The sequence below is a fragment of the Aythya ferina genome, assembly GCF_964211825.1.
Source record: "Aythya ferina genome assembly, chromosome: 2".
NCBI classification, from domain to species: domain Eukaryota; kingdom Metazoa; phylum Chordata; class Aves; order Anseriformes; family Anatidae; genus Aythya; species Aythya ferina.
The window spans coordinates 140,494,743-140,520,306 of NC_140297.1; the positions used below are offsets into that span (position 1 = coordinate 140,494,743).

At 41.0% G+C, this 25,564-nt stretch overlaps 1 protein-coding gene across 2 annotated transcripts; it reads left to right on the forward strand.

The window, feature by feature from the left end:
• Positions 1 to 3,336: 3,336 nt before the first annotated feature.
• On the forward strand, positions 3,337 to 23,802 carry DCSTAMP (dendrocyte expressed seven transmembrane protein). Of its 2 annotated transcripts, XM_084509031.1 has the most exons (5): positions 3,337 to 3,419; positions 6,041 to 10,254; positions 15,708 to 16,770; positions 21,517 to 21,837; positions 22,506 to 23,802. In XM_084509031.1, the coding sequence occupies exons 3-5, from the start codon at positions 15,745 to 15,747 to the stop codon at positions 22,587 to 22,589; spliced, it is 1,431 nt and encodes a 476-aa protein (XP_084365157.1). In that variant the 5' UTR covers positions 3,337 to 3,419; positions 6,041 to 10,254; positions 15,708 to 15,744; the 3' UTR covers positions 22,590 to 23,802. The 2 variants fall into 2 exon arrangements, with proteins under 2 accessions (XP_084365157.1, XP_084365156.1); XM_084509030.1 differs by lacking the exon at positions 3,337 to 3,419 and having other exon boundaries at positions 5,453 to 10,254.
• The last annotated feature ends 1,762 nt before the right edge of the window (positions 23,803 to 25,564 follow it).

Here is a 25,564-nt window from a genome sequence, read left to right on the forward strand (position 1 = left end):
CCCTTTTCACTTCCATTCAGTAGCACTAAACTGCAGCTTTTTGCCCTAATTAACTGCAGTAATGCACATTCTTGGTTCCTATGTTGTTTGGGCTCACACCTTCATTGCTTTTAAGGAGCTGAAATTGCTGTAGTTTAATGGCTAGAATGTTAATATTTTTGTAGTTGATATAGGCTGTGGTTGTCTGAGAAGGTACCATGTCCTGTAAAGTTACAGGTCAGATGGCTACTTAGAGCACTATCAAGTAATAGCTAGTGAAATCCTATTTCCATAACTGCAAACTTGGATGTGTTCAGATTTGTTTTATAATGCTTTGTGGGTTTCATTCTGTGCTTCCCCATTTGTTTTACCAATTCTTCCATGTCAAAAAACTCTATTTCCATACTGCTTTTAGTATCATATTCTCATTATGCACAGGAACTAACTTTATTGTATCAGCCACTTCCCCCAGCCACTACATATATATATACAATACATACATATATATATATATATTAATTTAAAGAAGCCATTCTTTAGCTAAAGCATGTGAGAGTCAGAAAACAACAGACAGAGAATTCAGTCTTTGGCCAGAAGTAGACAACAGAAGGAAAAGCTTTGGAGAGAACAGTGACAAGTATTGTCTTGTAAGCCTTAGGCTGCTTTATTTTTATTTATTTTTTCATCAGAAGGAACTTTCTTATTAGTCACTAACAAAACCCAAACATCCAAGACTGGAAAATAATATTTTATTGCAAGTTTGAACCAAGTTAACAAAGTTATAAACCCCTTCAAAGTAACTGAGGGGTAAAGATGTAAATGCCAGAGCTATTTTATAACAACACTGCCAGATGCTTTGATAGATCCATTATAAATTCTACTTACATTATTCTAAGCAAAGATTGCTATCCAGTTGCTGTTCTTTGTGTACATTATTCCTTTCCTTATCTCACTGATTCTTTTCATAGCACACAGTAAGGAATTTATTAGTAAAGTATCAGATTCCCTAGTGAGATATGGTCCAACAAATGCTGTTATTACATTTTTCTCTTTTTTCCCATATAACCTTCTTTTATCACTTTGGCAGTCTTTGCTGTAAGGGTGCCTTCACTGGAACAATGTTAACTTCATTTATCTGAAATAGCATATATTATAGAAAACTTACTTTGGGATAGCTTGGTATCTCATTACATTACTGTCTGGGGCAAAACCTCTTTGTGGTGTATCCTATTTGTTTTTTGTTTCCTTAGAGTCATTTAAACGAGTCAGTTCTGCTGTTTGGAATATCTTTTACTTTGGTGAAGAAGATAATAGGGTATTGAGTAAACAACAGAGGGAAAACACTAAGGAGAAAAAAGGAATGAAGAATCGGAAAAATTTCAATATATGGATAGCTTGATGTTGATTTTAAGCTGATGAAAATAATTTGGAATAAATTCCTGGAAAATGTGCTTTGGGAGTAATCCACCAGCTAGGCAAGAGTTCACACAGTATCTTCATCCCATCACTGAGCTGGGAACTTGCCTTGCTGTTCCCAGCCCATCCCCATCCGTATGGTTTGGCAGAGGTTAATGACCCGCTCAGACTTTCTGGAATACACTACTGTACAATTTATAGCTACTCTAACAGTGTCTAAGTGTCATAGGTTATTTTAAGGGCTTTTAATAATGTACTTTTTCTAAGCAACATCATTTTGAAATGGGTTAAATCAAGAATACACGTGCAGTTGTGCTGGTAACTCTAAGGTGGCCAGAAGCATGGAGGCCTGGGACTCAGATGAGTCCAAAATAAGGTGCATGATGGCACCAAGGGAAGTTACAGCCCCAAAGCATGCAACCAGGAATTTGCCCAACAGTTGAGGCTGCAGAGTGAAGGGCAGGAATCCCACAGGGAACCACAATGCCAGCAAGTATTTATCTCCCAATTAGGTTGTTATTATAGACCCTTTAACCCAAGATATCACAAAGGCTGCATCCTCTTTTCCAGTAGAGCTAGTTAGGTTGTGCAGTTCTTTATTATAACTATGAAAACCCTATCAGTGCTTTTTTAAACATGAATTTTATGTTTCACTTAAAATGACTCTTCTGTCTGCAGTTGGAGGTACCAGCTATAGCTGCCTGCATGATTTGTTGGCAGTGACATGTCCAACACAGAACAGTACATAAAATATAAACAAAGTGAAGTACTTGCAGCAGAGAAGAGAGGTAGTTCTACCTTTCATTAAAAGAAGGATGTGACAAATCTGTGCCGAGGGCAGTCACTTCATGATTTGTGTTGGGCACTCAGTAATGACTCCTTTGGGAGTTATCAAGATTTCATTTTCCTATGACCAAGTCAGGAGCATTTATGTGGAAATTAATGTTGTTTATTAAGCTGAAAACTTCTTGCTTTCCTGTAGACTGTTAGGAACCTTCCCTTTACCTTTTCCCCGGCTAAACCTACAATGACACTTCCTTACAGTGAGCACAAAGTTACTTTTTTCATAGCGACTCAAAGAATTTACCTTTGTGTCATACAAAGACTAACTTCAGCTACCAGAGTCAAATAAAATCTTTACCCAAGGTCAGCAGTATTTGGATCCAGTTTTTCGCTGGAGCCCATCAAAAAGGGGTTTCCGTAATCCTGATTCACCCTGAGAACCATTTACTCATGGCTGTTGTGTGGCTGGCTCCAGACATACTGCTCATCTGGTGGAGATCTGCTCACTGTGAGTAATGATCCACTGTCATTATTTCATTTCCTCTGATATTTAGAAAATAAAATATAATTGTCTTATTTTAATCTAAATTTCTGCTGTAGTGGTAAAACAGAAACAGTAATTAAAACCATGACTCAAAACCAAGAGCACAAATATTTACGAATGCTGATCTTTGTTTCTTTCCTGGCACTCTGGAAGCCAGCCACAAGAAAAGACTATTAGTTGCTAGCTGGTCTTCCTGAGGCAGAAGCAGGCAGAGAAGAATAGTAAATGATTTAAATGTGACACGGTGTTCTCAGCGCTGAACTCACTTTGTTCTTGCAGCACACAGATATGTCAAGAAAAGAAAGTAACCTTCAACATTCTAAAGAAAAACCCAAAGAAATATGCATCGTGGTTGCACATTAAAACAGTAAATAAAAAAACATGTTATCAAAACTGTGTTAATCACAGCATCGTTATCAGCTGAAATGCATTAAGAAACTGCCAGAACAGTGGGATCTTGAACAATGCTATTTTAAATACTTTTTATGTGCAATCAAATTTTGCTAGCCATTGGGCAGGGATTAGGAAGAAAAATGGGGAAATTCTGAAACCATCCTCACTTTTTTTTTTTTTTTTTTTTTTTTTTTTTTTGGGCAGGCAGAAGAATACATACTGCAGCAGCAGACAAAGAGGAAGAAAGAAACTGCAGCCTTTACGGTGCCATTGAAATTAGCAGACTGTCCACTATTTTACAGTGGTCAGTATTGGACAAAATTAGCAGGGATGTCCAGGATCCAGGCAGCCCCAGCAGTTATTGCTAGCTAGAGGAAATGATGCCCCAATGGAGGCTGTTGCTGTGGTTTGTGACCCATTGGATGTGGGCACTGCTGGCTGGCAAGTGTCCACCTTGGTCCCAGAGAACATGGTTCACAGCTGTACTGATACATGAGGGTGTGCTTTGAGCAGGTCACTGAAGTATTCTGCTGTAAAGGAAGTGTCCCAAAATCAGTGATACCACCACAGCTGAGAGTTGTCCCTAGTTGCAGCATACAGGTTGAGAAAGAGTAGGAGAGGCTAGGAGCACTGACACCAGTCACTTCCAGGACTCAGTTTAAAGTCTATGTGTCCACAACTCCTTGCTCTTGAAACCATAAAGGATAAAGAAAATATCATATCCAGATGCCCACAAATCACTTCCTTTCTCATATGTAGCTTGATGCAAAAATTCCTGCCACCCTGTCTTTGGGTCCAGTTCTTTGGTAAAAACCTTCTGAGCTGGCTGACATTTGGATTATTTTGAATTTTTCTCAATGCTATAACTGGCTGGTCATGGAAGAAAAGTTTTTGTTGCATGCTCCCACTGCTTGTAGCAGTGCTGTGGGAGACTCTATTCCTCCTGGAGTCCAAAAGAAATTAAGAATTGCTGCACAATTTCCAAAGTGAAGAGGGAAGACTTGCCTATAAACTGTTTTATTTAATTGCACAACAGTATAACTAGAAAACAGACAGCATTCCAGGTAGTCACTGGGAGAGGTTTCTGAAGAAGGAAGGAAAGCAAATGTTACTCCACTCTTCAAGGAAGGCAAGAAGGTGGATCCAAGGAAATACAGGCTGGTCAGTCTCACCTTGATCCCTGGGAAGGTAATGGAGCAACCAATTCTAAAAAACATTTCCAAGGAGTATTTGACATGGATCTAAAAAGATAAAATCATGTTTGACCAACTCATCACCCTTCTACATTGAGGTGACTGGCTTGGTGGATATGGGGAGAGCCGTGGATATGGCTTGCTTGAACATCAGTAAGGTATTCAACACTGTCTCTCGTAGCACCCTGATGGACAAGCTGACAAAGTAATAGGTTAGATAAATGGACAATGAAGTACACTGAAAACTGTCAGAAATGCCAGCCTTAGAGGGTTTTGAACAGTGGTACAAATCCAGCCAGACAAAGGTCATTTAGTGGTGTGTTCCAGGGATGGGTACTCAGCCTAGTTCTGTGTAACATCTTCATTAATGACCTGGACAGAGAGTGCCCTCAGCAGGTTTGCAAATGATGCAAAATTGGAAAGGGTGGCTGATACACCAGATGGTTGTGCTGCCATTCAGAGGGGCCTCAGAGTCTGAAGAACAAATTGACCAACAGGAATCTCGATTGTTACAGAATCCCAGAATCCCAAAGGGGTTGATGTATTGGGACTGGTGTTATTTAACAACTTTGTCAGTGACATGGACATGGATTGAGTGCATCCTCAACAAGTTTGCTGATGACACCAAGCTGTGTGGTGTAGTTGACATGCAGGAGGGAAGAGATGCTATCCAGAGGAACCTGGACAGGCCTGAGAGGTGGGCCTGTGTGAACCTCATGAGGTTCATCAAGGCCGAGTGCAAGGTCCTGCATCTGGGCCTGGGAAATCCCAAGCACAAGTACAGGCAGGGTGGAGAATGGTTTGAGAGCAGCCCTGAGGAGAAGGACCTGGGGGTGTTTCTTGGTGAGAAGCTCAACATGACCTGGCAATGTGTGCTTGCAGCCCAGAAAGTCCTGGTCTGCATCAAAAGACGTGTGGCCAGCAGGGTGAGGGAGGTGGTTGTCCCCCTCTGCTCTGCTCTTGTGAAACCCCACCTGCAGTGCTGTGTTCAGCTCTGGGGCCTGCAGCATACAGGACTACAAAGATGATCAGAGGGCTGAAGCACCACTCCTATGTAGACAGGCTGAGACACTTAGGGTTGTTCAGCCTGGTGAGATGTTATAGTGGCCTTTCAGTTTTTAAAAGGGCAACTACAGGAAAGATGGGCAATGGTTTTAAATTAAAAGAGTGTAGATTGAGATTACATATAAGGAATAAATTATTTACTATGAGGGTGGTGAGGCACTGGCCCAGGTTGCCTGGAGAATTTCCAGAGCCCCGTCTCTGGAAGTGTTTGAGGCCAGGTTGGATGGGGTTTTGAGCAATACTGAGACCATACCCAGATGTACCAAAAATCAGTGTTTTGTGATTCTATAAACATCTGCTACATGCTGCTGTCAAGGCTAGGATGCTGGTATAGATAGAGACTTTGTCTAACTTTGTTGTGGTTTAGCCCTGGCAGGCAGCTAAATGCAACAGAGCTGCTCACTTGCTCTTCCCAGGTGGAATGGGGGAGAGAATTGGAACGGTAAAAATGCAAGAACGTAAGGGTTGTGATAAAGACAGTTTACCAGGTAAAGAAATAGCCATGCACAGAAGTAAAAAAAAAAAACAAGATTTCATTCACTATTTCCCATCAGCAGGCAGTTGTTCGGGCACTCCTAGGAAATCAGGGCTCATAATGTACAACAGTTTATTAGAAAGACAAATACCATCACTCTGAATGTCCACCCTTCTTCCTTCTTTACTCCAGCTTTTATTGCTGAGCATGACACCACATGGCATGGGACATCTCTTTGGTCAGTCTGGGTCCCCACTTCATCCCCTCGCAGCTCCTGGTGCACCCCCAGCCTTCTTGAGCAGCTGAAAAGTCCTTGGCTCTGTGTAAGTACTGCTCTGCAACAACTAAAATCATCAGTATGTTATCACCACTATTTTCATCAAAAATCCAGCATTGTATGAGCCTCTACAAAGAAAATTAACTCTGTCCCGGCCAAAACCATGACAGACTTAATATGCCTTTACGTGGATCACTTTACAGAATTTTCCCTTATATAATGTTATGAAGGATATGCTCTGCTAAAAGGATTATTTAATTCATTCCTCGTATAATGAACAGAAAGTTTCTCAAGTTATAGATGGTCCATTATATCTAATTATATCCCTACATTATGCATAATTTAGATGCTATAAGCATTATGCTATTTTTGTCTTGCTGCCTACCAGCTTTCTGAACTTCTTTGGTAGCTGCTCTTGAAATAGCAGGGTTATGGCTTCTTTGTGAAGGGAAAGCTTGGTCACACAGTGAACCAGTAAGACCTGCTACTTCACTACTATCAGTACCTGCTGGAAAACCAGCTGTTTGGAAAATTACATGCAGAGCCATTTCAACCAAGGGCAAATAGATAATGTTCATGCCAGCACTCTAGTTGCTGACTGGATTCTACAGTTCACAAATATACTGAAGACAGAACTGAGAAGGATATGTGGCCCTGGATCTTTGAAATCAGAGTGTACGTGAGACTTAATCACCAATTTAGAATTCTTTAGGTCAAGTAGGTAGCATTTCTGCAATGGACATTACCACCTATGCCATTTCTGAGAAAAGCATTCAACATGTTTTATTCCAAAAATGGATCTGGAAGTTTAAACATAAACAGCAAAACTGTAAATGCAAGTTAGCTCTGAAAGTGCCTGTAAGAGACAGTCTGTGGAGAATTTTATTGGAAAGGTATCATAGGTGGTTACTAGATTGTCAATTATAATCCTCTTACTACTTATGTTGCTGTTGTAAAGATGTATATCGGCCTTTGATTTCCTTTAAAGTAAATCTTAGTCTTCTTCCTTTATCACATGGCCTTGATGACCCATTTCAAGAAGAGAGGATGGGTATCCAGAAGGATCTTTCCTTCTCCTCGATACACACAAATATGCATACAAAACCATAGTGTCTGCTGAAAACCATTGTTCATTTAAAGTAAAATTAAAGTTGCCCAAGGTCAGATTAAAGTAAAAAAAAAAAAATTTATTTTTTTTTTTTACAAAATTTCCAGAAAATTTTAAGAAATATGATCTTATTTAGCTACTGAATGAACCAAAAGTTATCAAAAGTCTCTGCTGTGTATTGTATTCCTGTTTCAGGATATTAATGAAATCTCTCCCACTTTTTTAGCTCATTTCATGTTTGGTCACAAATTAGCAGTTCTCACCATTTTTGTTCTTGGTACCATGAACAAGAAGTAAATGCATTTGCCACATCTGATAAATGAGCTTATCATTTCTCTGCAGGGAAACTATTGTCTTGCAAAAGTAAGAGATCATATGTCAGCTTATGCAAGTTATAAAAGCTGTAGGGTATTTAAGCTGCCAACATCAAGTCTCTAAATTACTCTGTGCTCCTTTATGCAGATAAACTCCTGGAAGACAAACTGATTACACCTGCTCTTTAGGATCTCAAAGCTACTAAATTAATAATATTTTGATCCATGAACTTGCTGAGAGTGCACTCCATCCCATCATTTGGGCTGTTGTCACAGGACAAAGGTTTTTGGATATCAATACAATAAGATGGCAAAAGACCACAGACCAACTCTGATGGATTTTATTATAACTACACACATTGGTTATCAGGATAATCAAGCATGAATGGGATGCAAGCAATTTAAGTATGAGCAATTGGAAAAGCACGCTTGTATAGGCAAAGTACAGTACCATTAACAATTAGTTTTACCCACCATTAAGCAACAGTTGGGAAAGTTTTTGACCTCTCATGTTCTCCATCACAGCGCCAGATGTCTCCTTTGCCAGACAGCACCCCTGGGCCAGTGAACAAGAGCTACTATGAGATGGTGTTGGGGCACCCTATTTATGGCATCAAGACTCCATGCCAGTTGCATAATTGACAGGATGATGTGAGACACATAAGGGCCCAAAAACAAATCTAGGCAAGTTTTGGGTAGCTGGTGATCTGTAAATAGCTATAGAACTGTCATCTGCTGATAGCTTTTTGATGTCCCAGAGGAGGACATTGTTTAGGCTATCACAGGTTCCTTTGTATAAACTGTTTACACAATCATGCTACCTACACAAGAATTCCCATTGACCCAAGCCATACCTGTGGTCAGGATAGTCTTGCCACAGTTGTTAGCATAACACAGTTCATGTGTCTTATGTGTCTGGTATGGCTCATGAGAGTGCCCATGGTGACCTCTTTTTTGGCTGACTGTTTCTCTAGTATCAAGAGACAAAGAAGATCAAGAAGATCAAGAGCCAAAACCAGAGGTAGGTGATTTAAACAGTATTTAGGTAGCACCTAAGTACCTATGTCCAATGAACAGATCTTAGAGTGGGCTGCAAAATGCTCAGCCTCACTCGTATCCAGTTCATCATTGCAGGAAGACAAGGGTAAACCTGTACAAAGGCACCGCAGTAGGGTTTATGTCTTTCCATCAGTGACATTCTTCAGCTAATTCCCACCCCAAGTCACAGGTGCTAGCAATGAATGTGGGACTCGAGTCTGGAGCTGGATGCAGACGGACATCTACACCTGACCGTCACTGTAGACACAATCCCTAATGTAGATGACCTGTGCTGCCACTCCAGACACAGGAAAGGGTTACTCTCTAGTAAGAAAGGCTCCATGCTAGGAACAGAGCACCCCTGGGGTGTGATTCTCTTAAGCAGCCCAAACTAGAAGAAAATATTTGAATTAAACTCTTGGTTAATAAAGATTATATTTTTTAAAATTACAAATATTTTTAATGCTAAATGACACCAAACTTGATGACATCTGTTTAAGCACACTACTTCCTAGCAGTCCCAAAGTAATTTTCCCAATCAGCATTATGCTTCTTTTTAATCTCTTTCCTACCAATAAATAAGCCACCAGTCATTTGATCCCCAAAGAGTAAAATTAAGTTGGAATTTCTCATTAGATGAAGTTCTAGATATTTTTAGTATGCTGTGGGTGTTTTGTTCTGCTTTCCTATCCTCCTTGGGGTATCTATTAAAAAAAAAAAAAAAAAAAAAAAAAAAAGCAAAAAAACCCCCCAAACATGTAAGCCCTGTAATTGCTAAGTGTCTGTTAAGCTGTGACCACTGCTCATCATGCTGTGGTTTCCTGCCAGACCTAGACTGTGAGCTGGACACTTTCTGTGTTGTGTATTTGTACAGTGGTAATCCCTATTCATGATGAGGCCTCAAAGGTCTTCCATGATAAAGATAATAACTATGAATAACAAGATGTTTCCTAAAGCATGCAAAAAGTGCCTGCTGGACTAGAATTAACGAATACCTGTAGATGATTTTGAAAATGCATGTGCCATGTCAATATCTGCTGCTATTCTGTCCCTCACCGGAAAACACAGAAATACAATTCTAAAACCATGTACAAAAGTGATATTTTAAATTTAGAGCTCCCCCCATCTTACAGCCTACATATTTTGAGCATCTTTGTTGGATTTTTAAGGCAGGTACTGGTATAAAGGCCAGATTCTGACAGACTGACTACAGAAATATTTACACAGATATCAGTATGAACATTTGTAGGGATAAAATGATTAAAACTTTGAAGTTCTTTGGGCACTGAATTGCTACTAGTTTCAATGGGAAGCACCAAAATAGCTTCGATGTTCCAGACCTAGGGCATTATTCAACATAAATTTAAGTCATTGAAATCTGGGGCCAAAACTCATTTGCTGATATCTATTACTCTGCCAGAAAAAAAAAGGTAGAAACTGTCAGTTGCAAATTATATACTAATTTTGGTCTTGTGCATAAGTTACTTCCTCATGAATCCTTGTCAAAACCACAATTATTTCAAAATTGTGACATGCCTGACTCATTGAGGGAGGGTATGGAAAACAAATTACTCATGTGAAATTTTCTATTAGTGCCCATCTTGGTTTCTCACCAAAATCGCGAGACACCGCACTGTGAAGATTCTTCATGCGCTTTACAGGAAGGCCCGTAAGTAACACTTTATAGAATCATAGAATCATTAAGGTTGGAAAAGATCTCTAAGATCACCTGGTCCAAACATCCACCTACCACCAGTATTGCCCACTTTAGAGTTCATATGAAGTTACGGTGGATGCTAAATGTGGACTGAGTTAGCTCTTCTGAAGTAGAGGAACTTGCCCTAAGATAGTTGTTATCACCTTACTGATTGGACTTTTCCTAAGGCTCATGAAACAATTCAGTTTCATGAACTTATGAATCTTATGAACTTATGAACCCAAAAATTATGTACAGAGCTATTATATGTAGGAGAAGGGACAATGTAATGTTCTGTAACAGTGGCATTTTCTATGTTTTGCAGAGTAGTTTTTGTCAATATGCAAACTACTATTTGAGTTTCTGAAACTGTGCCCTCATTCCTGCTGGTGATTTAAGTGAAAGACATCTGTGGGTCTGCTTTATCAGAACATAAAAATATAACACTGTCCACAGCAATATTAGAAAAGTGGCTTCTTGCTCTGTGTTCTTTCCATGGCTGCCCAGTTTCTACATCTGCCCATGGTATGTTCATTGTGTCCTGTTCTGAGTACCTGTGCCTACAATGGAGACACTTAGAGGGAAGTTCATCTCACCCGACTTTGAATAGGTGTCTCTGAGCAATCCGGAGTCTTTTCATAGTAAATATGAAGTCAAAGCTCTCAAAGGATGCAATTAATCTCATGCAAGGATAAACTTCTAAAACAGGTCTGAAGTATGCCCCTGGGAAGCTGCACTTTCCTCCTCATTGACGTAAAGACAGGTAGTTGAGATGTTGACATTACAATATAGATATCTGATATTAGGTGAGATCTAACTGACTTGTAGAATCCTAAAGACTTGGTAATATCTTGCGATGTTCAAAATTTTCCTGAGACAATATTTAAAAGAATTAAAAAAAGAGATCTTGATCAGTTATTATTTTTATTTGGGTTGTTATATTTTGTTGTTAATGGCGGTGGTAGTTTGGCCATATATTTTGGCCATATATTTTAGTCCTTGTATGCATTTATTTTGCTTTATAGCATTTACTCTCCTTCCCTCTGCAGTCAAAAACAAAGAATGTGAACACAAGCAATGACAGGGGTCTAACAAAGCCCTGGGATAGTTGCCCTAATGATGATGGATTTTTGATTGGGCTTTTATTTCTTAGCTGAATGCCTTGCATTGACTAAAAGAAATAATGTGGGTCTCCCTCCGGTATTTTTGTTTCTTACTAAACTGTAGCTCACCATTGTATTTTTCCAATGTATCCAAAAAAGGGAAGTAATTCTCTTACACTTCAATGTAAGTGATCCAGGCTGGGAAAGAAGGCTGATGAAACAGCCAAAAAAGGAAATATTTGTTTTTATATTCTTATTGTGTGCTTTCTCTTCTTTATTTTTGTATAAAATCCAAATCAGATTTATGAGGCAAAGATCACCGTGTAGCTGAATCTTTACCATCAGCAGGATATGTTTCCCATTTCACCTAGTGGCTCTCTGGATCTAATTTTTGTGAAGGTCAGTGCACAGCACGGGGCACAGGGCCTGCCACGTGGCCATGCTCCTCCTGAGCTCTGCTCAAGTAACGGGCTGCCTGGTGAAAAGACTCCATGCAAGGGTGCAAAAATGGGGTGGTACTCATCAGTCCTAACTCAATGTGACCTGTGGTCCCAAGGGTTTGTCTGGGTTAGGCCTGCGGCAAAATAGGAAGAAGGCTGAAATATGTGACTCTGTTTGTCATACTTTGCCAAATCAGCTGTGTCCCTACTGTCTACCTTCACTTATAATTTGCATCAACCTTCCAAGATACTTCATGAAAGCTAATAAATTCATAAATCTCATTTATTTATTTATTTTTAATTAGTAAATACAATCTTAGTAGATCCCATCTTAAAATAGTAAATCTTTTTTGTTGTTGTTTTCTTTCTTTTTTTTTTTTTTTCTTTAAATTACTAAATCCCATCTATACATTTTTTAGGAGGAAGACATTATATTCCATTATATTAAAACTTGGATAAGGGTTTGCATTGGTGGATAATCCATATACTAGAAATTTACATCAAGTAATAACCTCTAATCAAGCAGAAGATAGAGTTTCAGACATACTCCCTGAAAATACGAGGATTGCCTATGTAACTGTAGCAAGTAATAGGCAGAGCAAGGAGCTAGGGCAGGACCAAACTGACAGTGAAGATGACCATGCTGCTAGGACAATGACTATGAAAAAGTACCCATAGCAGGCAAGGAAAAAAATCATACATGGCATGAACAAGTGCTGTATGAAAATGACACAGCTCTAACAGAAAGCTTGTGGGTGAGCTGGAAAGATATTTTCTAGCGACTCTCAATGCTATGCACTTATCTTCTACTTAAAAACTGTAGCCAGTATCTGAAATAAAATAAGTATGATCTTTTTATCTCAGATCACTATTTTATCAAATCTCTTTTATCCCTACATATTTATTTATCTGAAATATAATAAGTATGATCCTCTTTAAAATTCTCCTCTTTAATTTTAAAATGAATCTAGAAAAGGCATCTCTTAATTATATTGCATTAATCTCATTACAAGCCTTAAGAATTATGGACCAAACTTCTTGCTGAAAATAATTTGTTTTGATAATTACTCCTGCCAGCATGCCATATGGTAGATGAACATCATGCTTCCAGATCTGAGTAAGCATTTCCTAGAAAGGGAAACTAAGGCTCGGAGATGGTTTCCCACAGGCCCTACAGAAAAATCAGATTCAAAGGCAGAGCTGGGGCTCAAGAATTTCCAGCTCCCCTATGTGGTGTACATCACAAGAAACGGTGGTGGAAAGACACTGACACTTAAGAACAAGAAACTGCTTTCCAAGACTCATTCTTTCTTTATGCTACATTAATAGTGGTAGCAGCTGCCACATTAGTACATGTTATGGGACAGAAGAAAAAATGCTTTGTTTCAGACTGCAATTGAAATTAAATTATTTTTTTTTTCTTGTCACCTTCCTGATGGAATTTGTATCTACACCTAGCAGCTTCTGGAGAGCTTTTGTGAGTTATGTTTTCAAAAGGAATCATTCCAGAAGGCTCTCAAGGTTTATTCTTTCTTGAAGAATTAGCCTCTTTAGCTGAGCAAAAGATTTTATTTCTAACTCTGAGCCAGAATTTTATTTCCCCTTCCAAAGTACTCACAGCTGTTTAAGTGCATGCTGATACAAGAATTTTTGGTCTCCACAGTTTTTAAGCCTCCTGTTTTCAACCTCTGTGTTCTTCTGTGCTTAGTATCTACTTCTGTTGCTGATGTCTTAGGGGGGAAAGAGGTACCAGAAAAGCCAGGAGATGTGTGCTGTGAGTCAGGACTCTGAACCTGTAGTTACTGAGCTCAGGAATGGGCTCTGCAGGGGTCAGGAAAATTTATAACCTTCAGTTATCATGCAAAAGCACCTGAGCATCTAGCTCCAAGAATCAGTGGCTCCTTATGATGCTTTTTCTGCATTAAAAATTTGGGTTCAGGCATGTTAGGGACAAACCTACCACATTTTTGCTGAGTAGTGCAGTCATCCCTTATGCAAGTGTGTAACAGGACTAAATCCATCTATTAAAGGAGGCTTTTTGAATACTTTCAAATTCTATCCATCTTTTGCCAGTCTCCAGCTTCCTGGTCCAGCAGTATGGCTTTCGTTAATTCTGCAGCTTTGTTCTCAACTCTTTTTTGTCAGTTCTCAGAAGCAGTCATGTCAAACTCTGTCACAATTTGCAGCCTATTTACCATATGCTTATAAACATTGACAGGAATAAACAATAACCATACATACAAACACACAAGACCATGCAGAAACTATACTTGAGAACAGCTGTGAAATCAATGCTGCAAAACAAAACTAGTAATGTGTGATTTTCTCACACAGAAGTCTTTGCATAACGTTACATAAATGCTAGGGTTTTTGCAGTTGATTTTTTAAGACCTGTTAAATCAAGAACAGAACTCCAGGTCTATTCACTGTCGAGGGTTACTTTCCTTTGACCTACAAGAAGACCCAGCAGCAGGCAGCGTTTAAGGATCCTGCAAAGTCGTAGTCCAGCGTCTTGTGTGCTACCTCCCCTCCCCACATTACCTTCCCAAAGAGGTGGTGACTTCTACCTACAGCTGCCTGAATACTTTGTGGACATTAATTAACTAATTTGTCTCCTGAGAAGGAGCTGCTAATTGCTGTTATTTACAGCCAAGGCCCTGGAGGGAAGCAATTTCCTTAGTCTTCCCAAACAGTGGCAGTGCCAGGGACATAGGCCACTCTACTGCTGCCCACCTTCTATCCCTGCAGAAACTATTAAGCACCAAAACCACCACAGAGCATCTTCCAGTACAGCCCTCAGCACTAGGGAGGATCTGCCTGGTCCAATCACCCTTCCCTCCTGTCGCATGCAGATCTGACAATAACAACAAAACAAAACAAATAAATAACAATAAAGAGAGGAAGGGGGAAATGGTACAGTGAATGCTAGCAGAATTCATGAAGTCAAATGCCAGGAAAACACAGTATGTGTATTAAATAATAGTTTAGTTCCTGGCTACCTGCTGTGTTCAAGCTAAACAAAAGACAAAGTAATATCTTCAGGATGTATTTGCGAAGACAACTGTTCCTTATTACAGGGCAAAATTGCAACAGTTTATTTTATTTAATTAGTATTTTATTTGTTCTAGTATGTTAAAAGGCTAATATGCATACAAATTAGTCTAGCATATTTGGAAAGAAAAATTGCCTTATAAATATGTTGTAAAAGAAGAAGGAAAGATGTGAGCATGGGGCAAATACTGTCTTCAATCAAACTGAATAAATTTCCAGTATGGGCATGCTGGTAGGCAGGAAAAAAGGTGACAAGAATGAGCAATTAGAGTTAACCATGTATATGGGTCAATTCATAGCTGTGCTATCCCAGGAGAGACACAGTGAAGGAATGATGCTTCTGAGACACTATTTTCCCTCTGTACTGACCTACCTCCAGACGAAGGAGGCCTTCATTCCCTGTCCCTGGGCAGCGTTCATATGCTGCTCTCCCCATTTTGCTGCTCCCCAAAGTTTCAAGCCACATTGCCCTGCATGGGGTTTTATAGGGAGATTCTCCTATGGGGAGTTTCCACGCTCCCCTTTCTGTCTTTCTGGTGCTGCTGTGAAGCAAAGCAAGCATCTGAGGGGAAGCACTGAGGGCTGAGGTAGGCTAGGTAACCTAAAATTACAAAAACACTTTGAAAAGATAGAATAACTTTTATAATCATCTCTTGATGTATTTGCATATGTGATACCGAGGACTAAGATTTGGGACTCATGCAGGGCAGTTCAGCACCCACATGAGTCAGACCTACATTTTTTGTAACGTGAATCAGTCAGTCAGTTAAATGCACTTTATCAATAGTGTCACCCTGTAACTAACAGTATTTTTGTCTTCCTTTCTTTCCAGGTTCGGCCACTACAGTGTCAGCCACTACCAGAAGGAGATGCAAGCACTTGTCTCAACAGCCCAGGATGCCTGGAGAGTTTTTGTATCAGAAAGGAAGCCAGGCTGGAAGTATCTGACACAGCTCTTTGCTGTTTGCTCTGCAGTTGGCTTCCTTTCAAGCCTTCTCTTCTTCCTTGGCATCCGCTTCTCCCTGGCTCACCAGCCTCTGGGTCCCTTACTGGTTTCTGGCCTCATCTGGATCTCGCTTTCTGTCGCGCTCTGCTGTTTCAAGCACCTGCGCTGCTTCAGTGCCCTGTTCCTTCTCTCCTGTGGGCTGCGAGAAGGAAGAAACGCCCTTATTACTGCTGGTACAGGTGTCGTGGTGGCTGGCAATATCCAAAATATTTTTCACAACCTGAAGGTTCTGGCAGACAGTATAACCTGCCATTTAGAGTTTGAGCAATTTGAGTTGATAAAATATTATGTTGAGGCAATAAAATGGATTTATGAGGAGGCCAAGCGTTCCACTAAACTGCCTAAAGATATACTGTTGCTAAATCATGAGTTTACAACATCTAATTCAATTTCAGATGATGCATTGAAACAAGAGCTAAATGACACAAAACAAGAAATACAAAGAGTTGCTAACGAGATATCTTTTATGCTGACTATATTGCCCTATATAGGCCAGAAAGTACTGCCTATAGTAGGGATTTTTCTAGTTTCTTTTGGAACTGCTCTTTTTATCAAAAAATTTGTGGGCCCTCATGGTGTCAAGTTTAAGAATACTTATATCACAAAACAGTTCATTGCATTTGATGAGCTTCAAAAGCAACAGCAAAGACCAGGCCTTCTGCCACTTAACAAAAAAGAAAGAAAAGATTATGTGACAATCCCATCTTTCTGCCTCACAAGGAAGGAGAGAAAACACATACAGTATTTTTTTCTCCCTGTAATTGTTCATCTTTGCATCTGGCTTCTGTTTGCTGCAGTAGATTATTTGTTTTATTGGCTAATTATTTCTGTGAATAAACATCTCCAAGAGCTACCAGATCTGGAGATTCAGATCAACCTCTTCCAGCAAGTAAGTACTTATCAGCATTTTGTATTTCTCAGTTTAACTTAGTGCTAAACATTTCTCCTTCATTTTCAGCAGCTGCAGGAGCAAAAGCACAGCCAACAAACTGTCATTTCTTCCACTGCACTGTAACTCATACATTTGTTTCAAAAAGGGCCATTGCCTTTATAGATATGTATATTGGATATAACCAGACAAGTCTCTGCACTCTTGAAAGTGTCATCATATTTCTCGAGAATGGTTAATAGGGGAAGAATGGATTTAATATTTATATATGTGCAGAGAAAACAAGAAACATAAAATTGGAAGCTCACAATGATGATATTTGTGAAGTACCACTTTTAAAGTCAAAATACCACTCTAGCATTGATGTAAGAGATGCCTGCCTTTCCTTAGCTGAGCAATGTGAGGAGATCATCATTTCAGAAGGCATGGCTGCATACACACAAAATAATAACAGATTGTCGAATCTGAAGATTTTTTTTAGGAGGAACAGCAGTGGCATGGATAACCATAATTAGGTTAGAAGGGATATCTGGAGGACATGTAGACCAACCTCCTGCTCAAAACAGGGCCAATCTCAGAGTAAGATCATATTGCTCAGGATCCTGTCTGGTCCAGCTCTGAATACCTCCAAGGCAGGAAATTCCAGCACTGGAGTGGGTGACGTGTGTGGTGCTGCATGGGCCCAGAAAAGTTGCCCCCTTTGAGAGCTTGCAAGTTCAGGTTTAAAGTATTTCCCAAAGGCATATGCATAATGCATTGTGATATATGTTTTTTTTTATTCTATCAATCTTTTCTTACATAGCATATTCTACTACCTCCTCTTAGACCTCATAATAACAAGAATGCATTCTCATTTCTCCCCATCCCCCAAAAATTCATCTGCCAAAAGCAGATCCAGAAAATAAGATTCCTAAGGTGCTAAATGAAATAAGGGCATATCTCAAAATTACAAGTTAGCAGAACAGTCCATTGGCAGAGAGATTCCCCTCCTCACTTTTGCATATGTGATTTTTTGTGTCTCTGAGCTGGCTTCCTCACACAGACCACTTTTTCTGTGACACACAGCTAAACCATTCCAGGCTTTGCTTTCTGTGTTGTGGCAGTCTGTTGGTCCTGTTGTGTTCATCTGGTTGGGACTGAACCATGAAGCAGAAGGAAGCCTGAGGCATGGGAGCACTTCAGGCAAACATGACTTGCTGAAATGAGTTGAAATGAAGTCAGATCTTTGGCCAGATTCTGTCGTAATTCAGACATTGACATTTTTTATGACATATCAAAATATCAAACATTCCCATGGGATAGAAGTTAAATTATTGAACAGTTCTACATTAACAAATAGTGGAGAAATTCAGAATTTGTGTGGCAGACATAAGCCAAAAGTTCCCAAGTTGTAACAGTGGAAAACCACTTGCTTCCGAAAGAACAGAGATTGCTAACTTCTAATTGATACCCAGACTTTCTTTAAAGAAAGTAGGTGCAAAACTATTGGATCGACTTTACCTGTTTGATCAGCATGTGTAGGTCAGACCCAACCTGAAGAGGTCAGATGACCATGCAAAGCAGAGAAGCTTTCATCACTTCCTCAGTCAGTCTAATGTGAGATGTATTGTAAGGACAGACTGCTATGCACGCTAAGGGGGATGTACCCTTCATACAAACCCTGCTGCTACACAGCAGCTGTGCTCTCACATCACCAAACCAGATGTAGGAAATGGTCCTGGTCTCCTGGGATATGTTCCTTAAGAGAAGAAGGGTCCAGGAGAGCTCATTGATATTCAAAATCCACCTCCTCCAAGCTCAAGAATGGTCCATCCTGACAAGCAGGTAATCAAGCTCCTGACAAAACTCTAATGTATAAAAGAAGCATAGATGATTTGGAAGCAGGAGCAGGAAACCCAAGAGGAATACAGAAACATGGTCTGATTGTGAAGGAATGGGGTCAGGAAAGCCAAAGCCCACCTGGAGCTGAAAGAGGTAAGGCAGGTAAAGGGCAGCATGAAGGATTTGTAGGTCTAGCAGCAGCAGAAGAAAGAGTAGGGGAAATGTAGGCCAACTCATAACTGCAGTAGGGATCCCAGTAACAAAGGACGTGGAAAAGGCCAAGGTATTTGATGCCTTCTTCAGCTCTGCCTTTAGTGGGAGGATCCCAGGCCTCCGAGACCAGAGAAGGGAAGTCTGGAGCAGCAAAGAACAGCATATTATGCATTTAGTAAGGCTTTCAACACTGTCTTTCACAATACCCTCACTGACAAACTGATGAAGCATGCTGTAGATAAGTGGATAGTGAGTCAGGTGGACTGAAAACTGGCTGAACTTCTGGGTTCAAGTTTCCAGTTACTGGTACAAAGCCACTAGTGGTGCTCCCCAGAGCATGATACTGGGACCTGTACTGCTAAACCTCTTCATTAATGACCTAAATGGAGGGACAAAGCATAGTCACAGATATCTGCAGATAAAATTAAACTTGGAGGAAGTACTAAAACACCAGAAGGTTCTGCTGCCACTTCTGGAAAGGCTAGAAAAATGGGCCAACAGGGACAGCACAAAATTCAGCAAAGGCAAATGCCATGTCTTGCATTCCTTGGGGAGGAACAACCCAATGCATGAGTACATACTGCAGGCGAACTGGTTGGGAAGTAGCTTTGCAGAAAACCTTCCTGGTGGTCCTAGTAGGCACCAGGTTGACGACAAGCTCATAAAGTGCCCCTGTAGCAGAGAAAGGGCTATCCTGTGCTGCACTGCAAAGTGCTTCCAGCAGGTTGAGGGAGGTGGTCCTTTACCGCAGCTCAACCCTGGTAAGACCTTTCTGGAGTGCTGTGAACAGTGCTGGGCTCCCCAGTACAAGAGAAACGTGCATATACAGGGGTGATTTAAGAGTCGTGAAGATGATTAAAGGACTGGAGTATCTGTGGTACAAGGACAGGCTGAAAGACCTGGGGCTGCTCAGCCTGCAGAAGAGGAGGCTCAGGGGAAACTTACCATGTGTATAAATACTTAATGGAGTTTGCGCATAGAGAAGAGGGAGCTAGGCTTTTCTCAGTGGTGTCTAGTGAAAGAACAAGAAGCAATGTGCACAAATTAAAGGAAATTTCATTTCAAAGTAAGAATAAACCTTTTTATTGTACAGGTGATCAGACACTTGACCAGATTGATGAGAGATGTTGTAGAGTCTCCATCCCTGGACATATTCAAACCAACTGAATAGAGCCTTAAGCAGCTTACTGTAGCCTCAGCTATCTTTCATGTATTTCTGTATGTGTTTTCACTTGTGTTTCTGTCCTTACCTGGAGGACAGTCCATTATCATGAGCTGCCTTGAGGGTAATCCAAGTCAGGGCTAAGAAGGAACTGATTCCCACCACTCATTGATTTAGGGCTCAATCCTGACCCTGCCGGGCTGATTCATGAGTTCTGTACCATGAATTTGCTCCATGTGCACTGCTCACTCATGTGGAGAACTGCTTGACTATCTCTAAATCCAGAAAAGTATGCCATCATCAGATAGTTTCTAGTTCCCCATTGAAAGCTAGTCACACTGAAAAATAAAATTTAATCTTCACAGATTTGTTATAACAAGCCTCAGGGTTACTGATTTCAGAGGAAGAGCCTAAAATGCTGCCTGGGTGAGCAGGACAGACTCAGCAGTGTCTTGAGATATTTATTATAGGTACAAAGAGTTAAGATCTGCACGTATTTGTACTCTGCTTCATATTGAGTTCCTAATGCAGTTTTTCTTTGCTTATACATTGATTTAGTTAAGGAATGCAAGGGAATGAGATAGATTGGAACAAGACATGGCCTATTTCCCCTTAATTTTCCACCAGAAAGACATGGGTGGCATACTTTTGGGTACTGGTTTATCTAACAATTTTCTAACAAAAGTATGCGGCCTCTGTGAGATGGTTAGAGAAGCCACAGGGAAGAGCTATGTATACCCTCGATATAGTCAGAGGAGAGGTCTGGATGACTCAGGGTTCTTACTCACTGAGCAGAAAGCCACCTGCCAGTATGAAATCCTGGTCCCAGCAGCAATATTTAGTCCCTCTCATTCAGCATTTCAGTCTATAAGCAGTGCCAGTCATCAGCTCTTCTGAGCAAAGGCAATAGCAGATGAGAAGTGGCTTTGTTTGTGTGACGACCCTGTAGTCAGAGCACCTATATAGGTAGATGTGGAAGGACTGCTGATCAAACACTGAGCCACAACCAAAGGAATGAACATGCTCTATGCTGCTGTTTTACTTAGAAAGAGCAAAGGAAGAAGGAATGACCCTCTAACAGAGGATCTGAGCAGATTCATGAGTGGGAACATATTCATAAAACCGTAGAATCACAGAATGGTTTGAGTTGGAAGGGACCTTAAAGATCTAGTTCCAACCCCCCAGCCATGGGCAGGGACACTTTCCACTAGACCAGGTTGCTCAAATATTAATATAAAATATAAAAATACAGAAAAATAAAAATAAAAAATGTTAAGCCACTACAACCAGATAAAGTTCTTTTTTCTGCCAGATCCACTGAGAAGGTAAGTTCTTAACAGTGCAAACAATGTGCCAAGAAAAATGGTGAAAAAGGAGTCTGAAACATTTTAAAAATAGCTAATATATTATTATGACCAGTCCTTCATAGACAATGGATGTACTAAACAATTGATGGTCCTTTGGAAATCTGAATATCCAATAGCAGAAATATGAAAAAAGGAGGGAACCTGTACTATAATCAACTCTCTTTTTTACCTTTTCTTGTACAGAGGAATGAGAACAACTTCATCATTGGGGTGAGAGAGTTTATTGTAAAGAACGATCCTTTCAAGATCTCCCTGTTTAAGCATGACTGCATCCCTCAGCCAGAGCTCTATCTTTCCACGACATGGATCCAGCTTGGAATCATCATCATTTTCTTAATAATTTCTGGGTTATTCTCTGGCCTCCTGACCCAATTTAAAATACTTGTGTCAACCTCGTTCTATCCTGATGCTGAGATAAAACGGATACATTATTTGCATGCAAAATTACTCAAGAAAAGAGCAAAGCTACAAGAGAAAACTGCAAAGAATGTGTTTGCTAGAACGGTAAGCCATCAGCATGAGGGAAAAAAGTCTCCCTCACTCAGTATTATAGCCAGATTCATACCCAGGAAGTACTTAAACACTTCTTAAGTTCAGTTACGTTCTAATAGACTTTTTCCAGTGCTTGCCTGCAGAGGCCAGAGGCAAGAGATGGCTTGCCTATCCATAAGCTTATATCCCATGGTTGTTTGGTTCTGCCCTTCAATACACATGTAACAGACACAAAATGGATGCACCCAAATGGCCATGAGCTGGCAAGAAAATACTCCTCAGACTTAGAGCTATCCAGAGGATAAACTTGATTTTCATGAATGTTAAGCACCTCCAGCACAAAGTGTGTTCCTACAGTCTAGTTATGAAATGTTAGGCATTTGTGAGAAGCCCCTTAATGTTGAGAAAGTTGCAGTTATTTAGCAAAATGAAAGATAATATATAATATTTTGCCTGTAAAAATATTCACCCCATACATATATGTACATATGCAGTAATGGAAACATAAATACGCATGCATATATTTATGGTAAATCCAGGCAAACACCTGCAGACACATACATATTTTTTCTTTTATTTCTTTTTAATAGATTTCAATACTGACTATACAGGATGCTAGTGTCTGGGTGATCTCTAACTCAGTAATACTATGTCTTAGCATTGTACTTCTGTCTTTTCAGGTCAACTTTTGGTTTCCAATACTCAAGGCAAGAGAGGCTGTGAGGAAGAAAGAAAGGACTATGGTACATGACAATGTGGTGTGAAAGAGACAAAGTGAATCTTTTGATAAAGCTGAGATGCTGGAGCTCCACAGGGTCCTGTGCATTGCACCCATCATTCCTGAAAGTATTTTCCTGAAGTATTTCAATCTTAGAGCATAAAAATAGGATCACAGGCTAATGGTCAGCAGTGTTTTGGAAAAGAAGCCACAGGAGATAGCATGCTCTCTACCACAGAGAGCTCTGGGTTGCATAAATAGTCATTTCTCAGCTTGGGATTTGCATTGTCTGGTTCTTTAGATAGCCATAGAGGGTTTGTGTTTTTGTGCAGAAGGAATTGGAAGCTTGGAAGGAACTGAGCTTGGAACTTTTAGGACTACAGAACAAACCTCTTTTGTTTGAGCTAACAGAGGACATGATGGAAGCAGCAGGTTTGTCTCCACACTTGCCAGACACTGAAAATGGAAGACAAAGCAGAGGCTACCCACTTGCTTTTGGGCTGGCTGAGAACTTCACCTAGTGGACTTACATGTTTCTTTCCCATCCCTGGCTTTATACACTTGTTCCAGACACTGTGGCTGTCTCTTCCACAGGGCCAATGCTCTATGCCCTGTCAGTCTCCTACCTCAGCTGAACTCTTCCCCCTACCTCAGCTCCCCCATTTAATTTTTCCTATTTTTCTCTCAGAAGTTTCTAACCCTAGTTTCCAACCCCTCTGACTTCCTCACTTCATCTTATCTCCAACTTTCACATGTTGGTAGACTGTAGCACTAGTGCAGCTTGTTCCATATCTTTGATCATTATGAGAGAGGCAATGTGGCATGGGCAGAAGCAAGAAAGCTCATAAGGGTGAGAATACAAAGGAATCGGGTGCAGTGGATGCAAACAAGCTTGTTTTGAGTTGTAAGGACATACAAGCAGAGTTGAGCAACCCTTTGAATCTTGCAGTCTGGAGGAATTTGCAGAAGTGACAAAAACTGTCTTAATAATGGTGCTAAAGGCACCATTGATTTCAGAGAAACAAAACTGAGTCCTTTGCCTTTTAAACTACCATTGTTGATGTAACCTTCATATGGCATAAAAATAGAAAATCATAAAGGTGTAGGAATAGTTTACTGAAATGGTTTCAATGTAAAACTAAAAATCCCCCCAAGATATAGTGTATTCTTGATTTCCAGCCACTGCCAACTTCCTTCTTTAGGTTGCATAAGATTAGCAAACTCTGTTCCTCTGTAATAAGTACACGGCCATTGATAGACATTTCACAGAATCACAGAATTTTCTAGGTTGGAAGAGACCTCAAGGTCATCGAGTCCAACCTCCAACCTAACGCTAACAGCCCTCCACTAAACCATATCCCTAAGCTCTACATCTAAGCGTCTTTTGAAGACTTCCAGGGATGGTGACTCCACCACTTCCCTGGGCAGCCTGTTCCAATGCCTCACAACCCTTTCTGTAAAGAAGTTCTTCCTAACATCTAGCCTAAAACTCCCCTGGCTCAACTTAAGCCCATTCCCCCTCGTCCTGTCACCAGGCACGTGGGAGAACAGGCCAACCCCCACCTCTCTACAGCCTCCTTTAAGGTATCTGTAAAGAGCAATAAGGTCACCCCTGAGCCTCCTCTTCTCCAGGCTGAACAAGCCCAGCTCCCTCAGCCGCTCCTCGTAGGACTTGTTCTCCAGGCCCCTCACCAGCTTCGTCGCCCTTCTCTGCACCCGCTCAAGCACCTCGATGTCCTTCTTGTAGCGAGGGGCCCAAAACTGAACACAGTACTCGAGGTGCGGCCTCACCAGAGCTGAGTACAGGGGGACGATCACCTCCCTAGCCCTGCTGGTCACGCTGTTCCTAATACAAGCCAGGATGCCGTTGGCCTTCTTGGCCACCTGAGCACACTGCTGGCTCATATTCAGCCGACTGTCCACCATCACTCCCAGGTCCTTCTCTGCCTGGCAGCTTTCCAACCATTCCTCTCCCAGCCTGTAGCTCTGCTTGGGGTTATTGCGCCCCAGGTGCAGGACCCGGCACTTGGCCTTGTTGAACTTCATGCAGTTGACCTCAGCCCATCGGTGCAGCCTATCCAGATCCTCCTGCAGAGCTTTCCTACCCTCAAGCAGATCGACACACGCACCTAACTTGGTGTCATCTGCGAACTTACTGAGGGTGCACTCGATGCCCTCGTCCAGATCATCGATGAAGATATTAAAGAGGACCGGCCCCAGCACCGAGCCCTGGGGGACGCCACTAGTGACTGGCCTCCAACTGGACTTGGCTCCATTCACCACGACTCTTTGGGCCCGGCTATCCAGCCAGTTTCTAACCCAACGAAGCGTGCGCCAGTCCAAGCCAAGAGCAGCCAGTTTTTTGAGGAGAATGCTGTGGGAGACGGTGTCAAAAGCCTTGCTGAAGTCAAGGTAGACCACATCCACAGCCTTTCCCTCATCCACCCAGCGCGTCACTCTGTCATAGAAAATTTCTATTTTCTGAATGAATAAAGACTTTAAAACTTTCTAGCAGCAAGTGTCAGAAGTTATTTTCCACATGAAAAACTGAAAAACACAAAGTCTGGAGCAAAGAAGACTCGCTGTCAGTGGAAGATGACCAGGTGAGAGAGCACTTACACAAACTGGACACGCTTAAGTCCATAGGACCTGCTAGGATGCACCCATGGGTGTTGAGGGAGCTGGCTGGTGTCATTGTGATGCCACTCTCAATTATCTTTGAAAGGTTGTGGTGATCTGCAAGAAGTACTGGACGAAAGAAAATGACACTCCAGTCTTCAAGAAGGGCAAGGAGGAGGATCTGTGAAAAAAATGGTTGTTCAGCCTTACCTCATCCCCTAGTAATGCGATGGAGCCACTTCCCTGGAAGCTATTTCCAAATATAAGAGTGAGGAAGATGACTGGTACATCACCTAAGCATAATAAAAACAATTTTACTTTCAGAGTGGTCAAACACTGGACAGGATGTCCAGCGAGGTTATGGAGTCTCCATCCTTGGAGATGGTCAGAACACAACTAGAA

Coding starts and splice junctions, on each gene's coding strand:
- DCSTAMP (XM_084509031.1), top strand. CDS start 15,745: ATGCAAGCACTTGTCTCAACAGCCCAGGATGCCTGGAGAGTTTTTGTA. Junction 16,771..21,516: donor AGATCAACCTCTTCCAGCAA/GTAAGTACTTAT, acceptor TTTCTTGTACAG/AGGAATGAGAACAACTTCAT. Junction 21,838..22,505: donor AGAATGTGTTTGCTAGAACG/GTAAGCCATCAG, acceptor CTGTCTTTTCAG/GTCAACTTTTGGTTTCCAAT.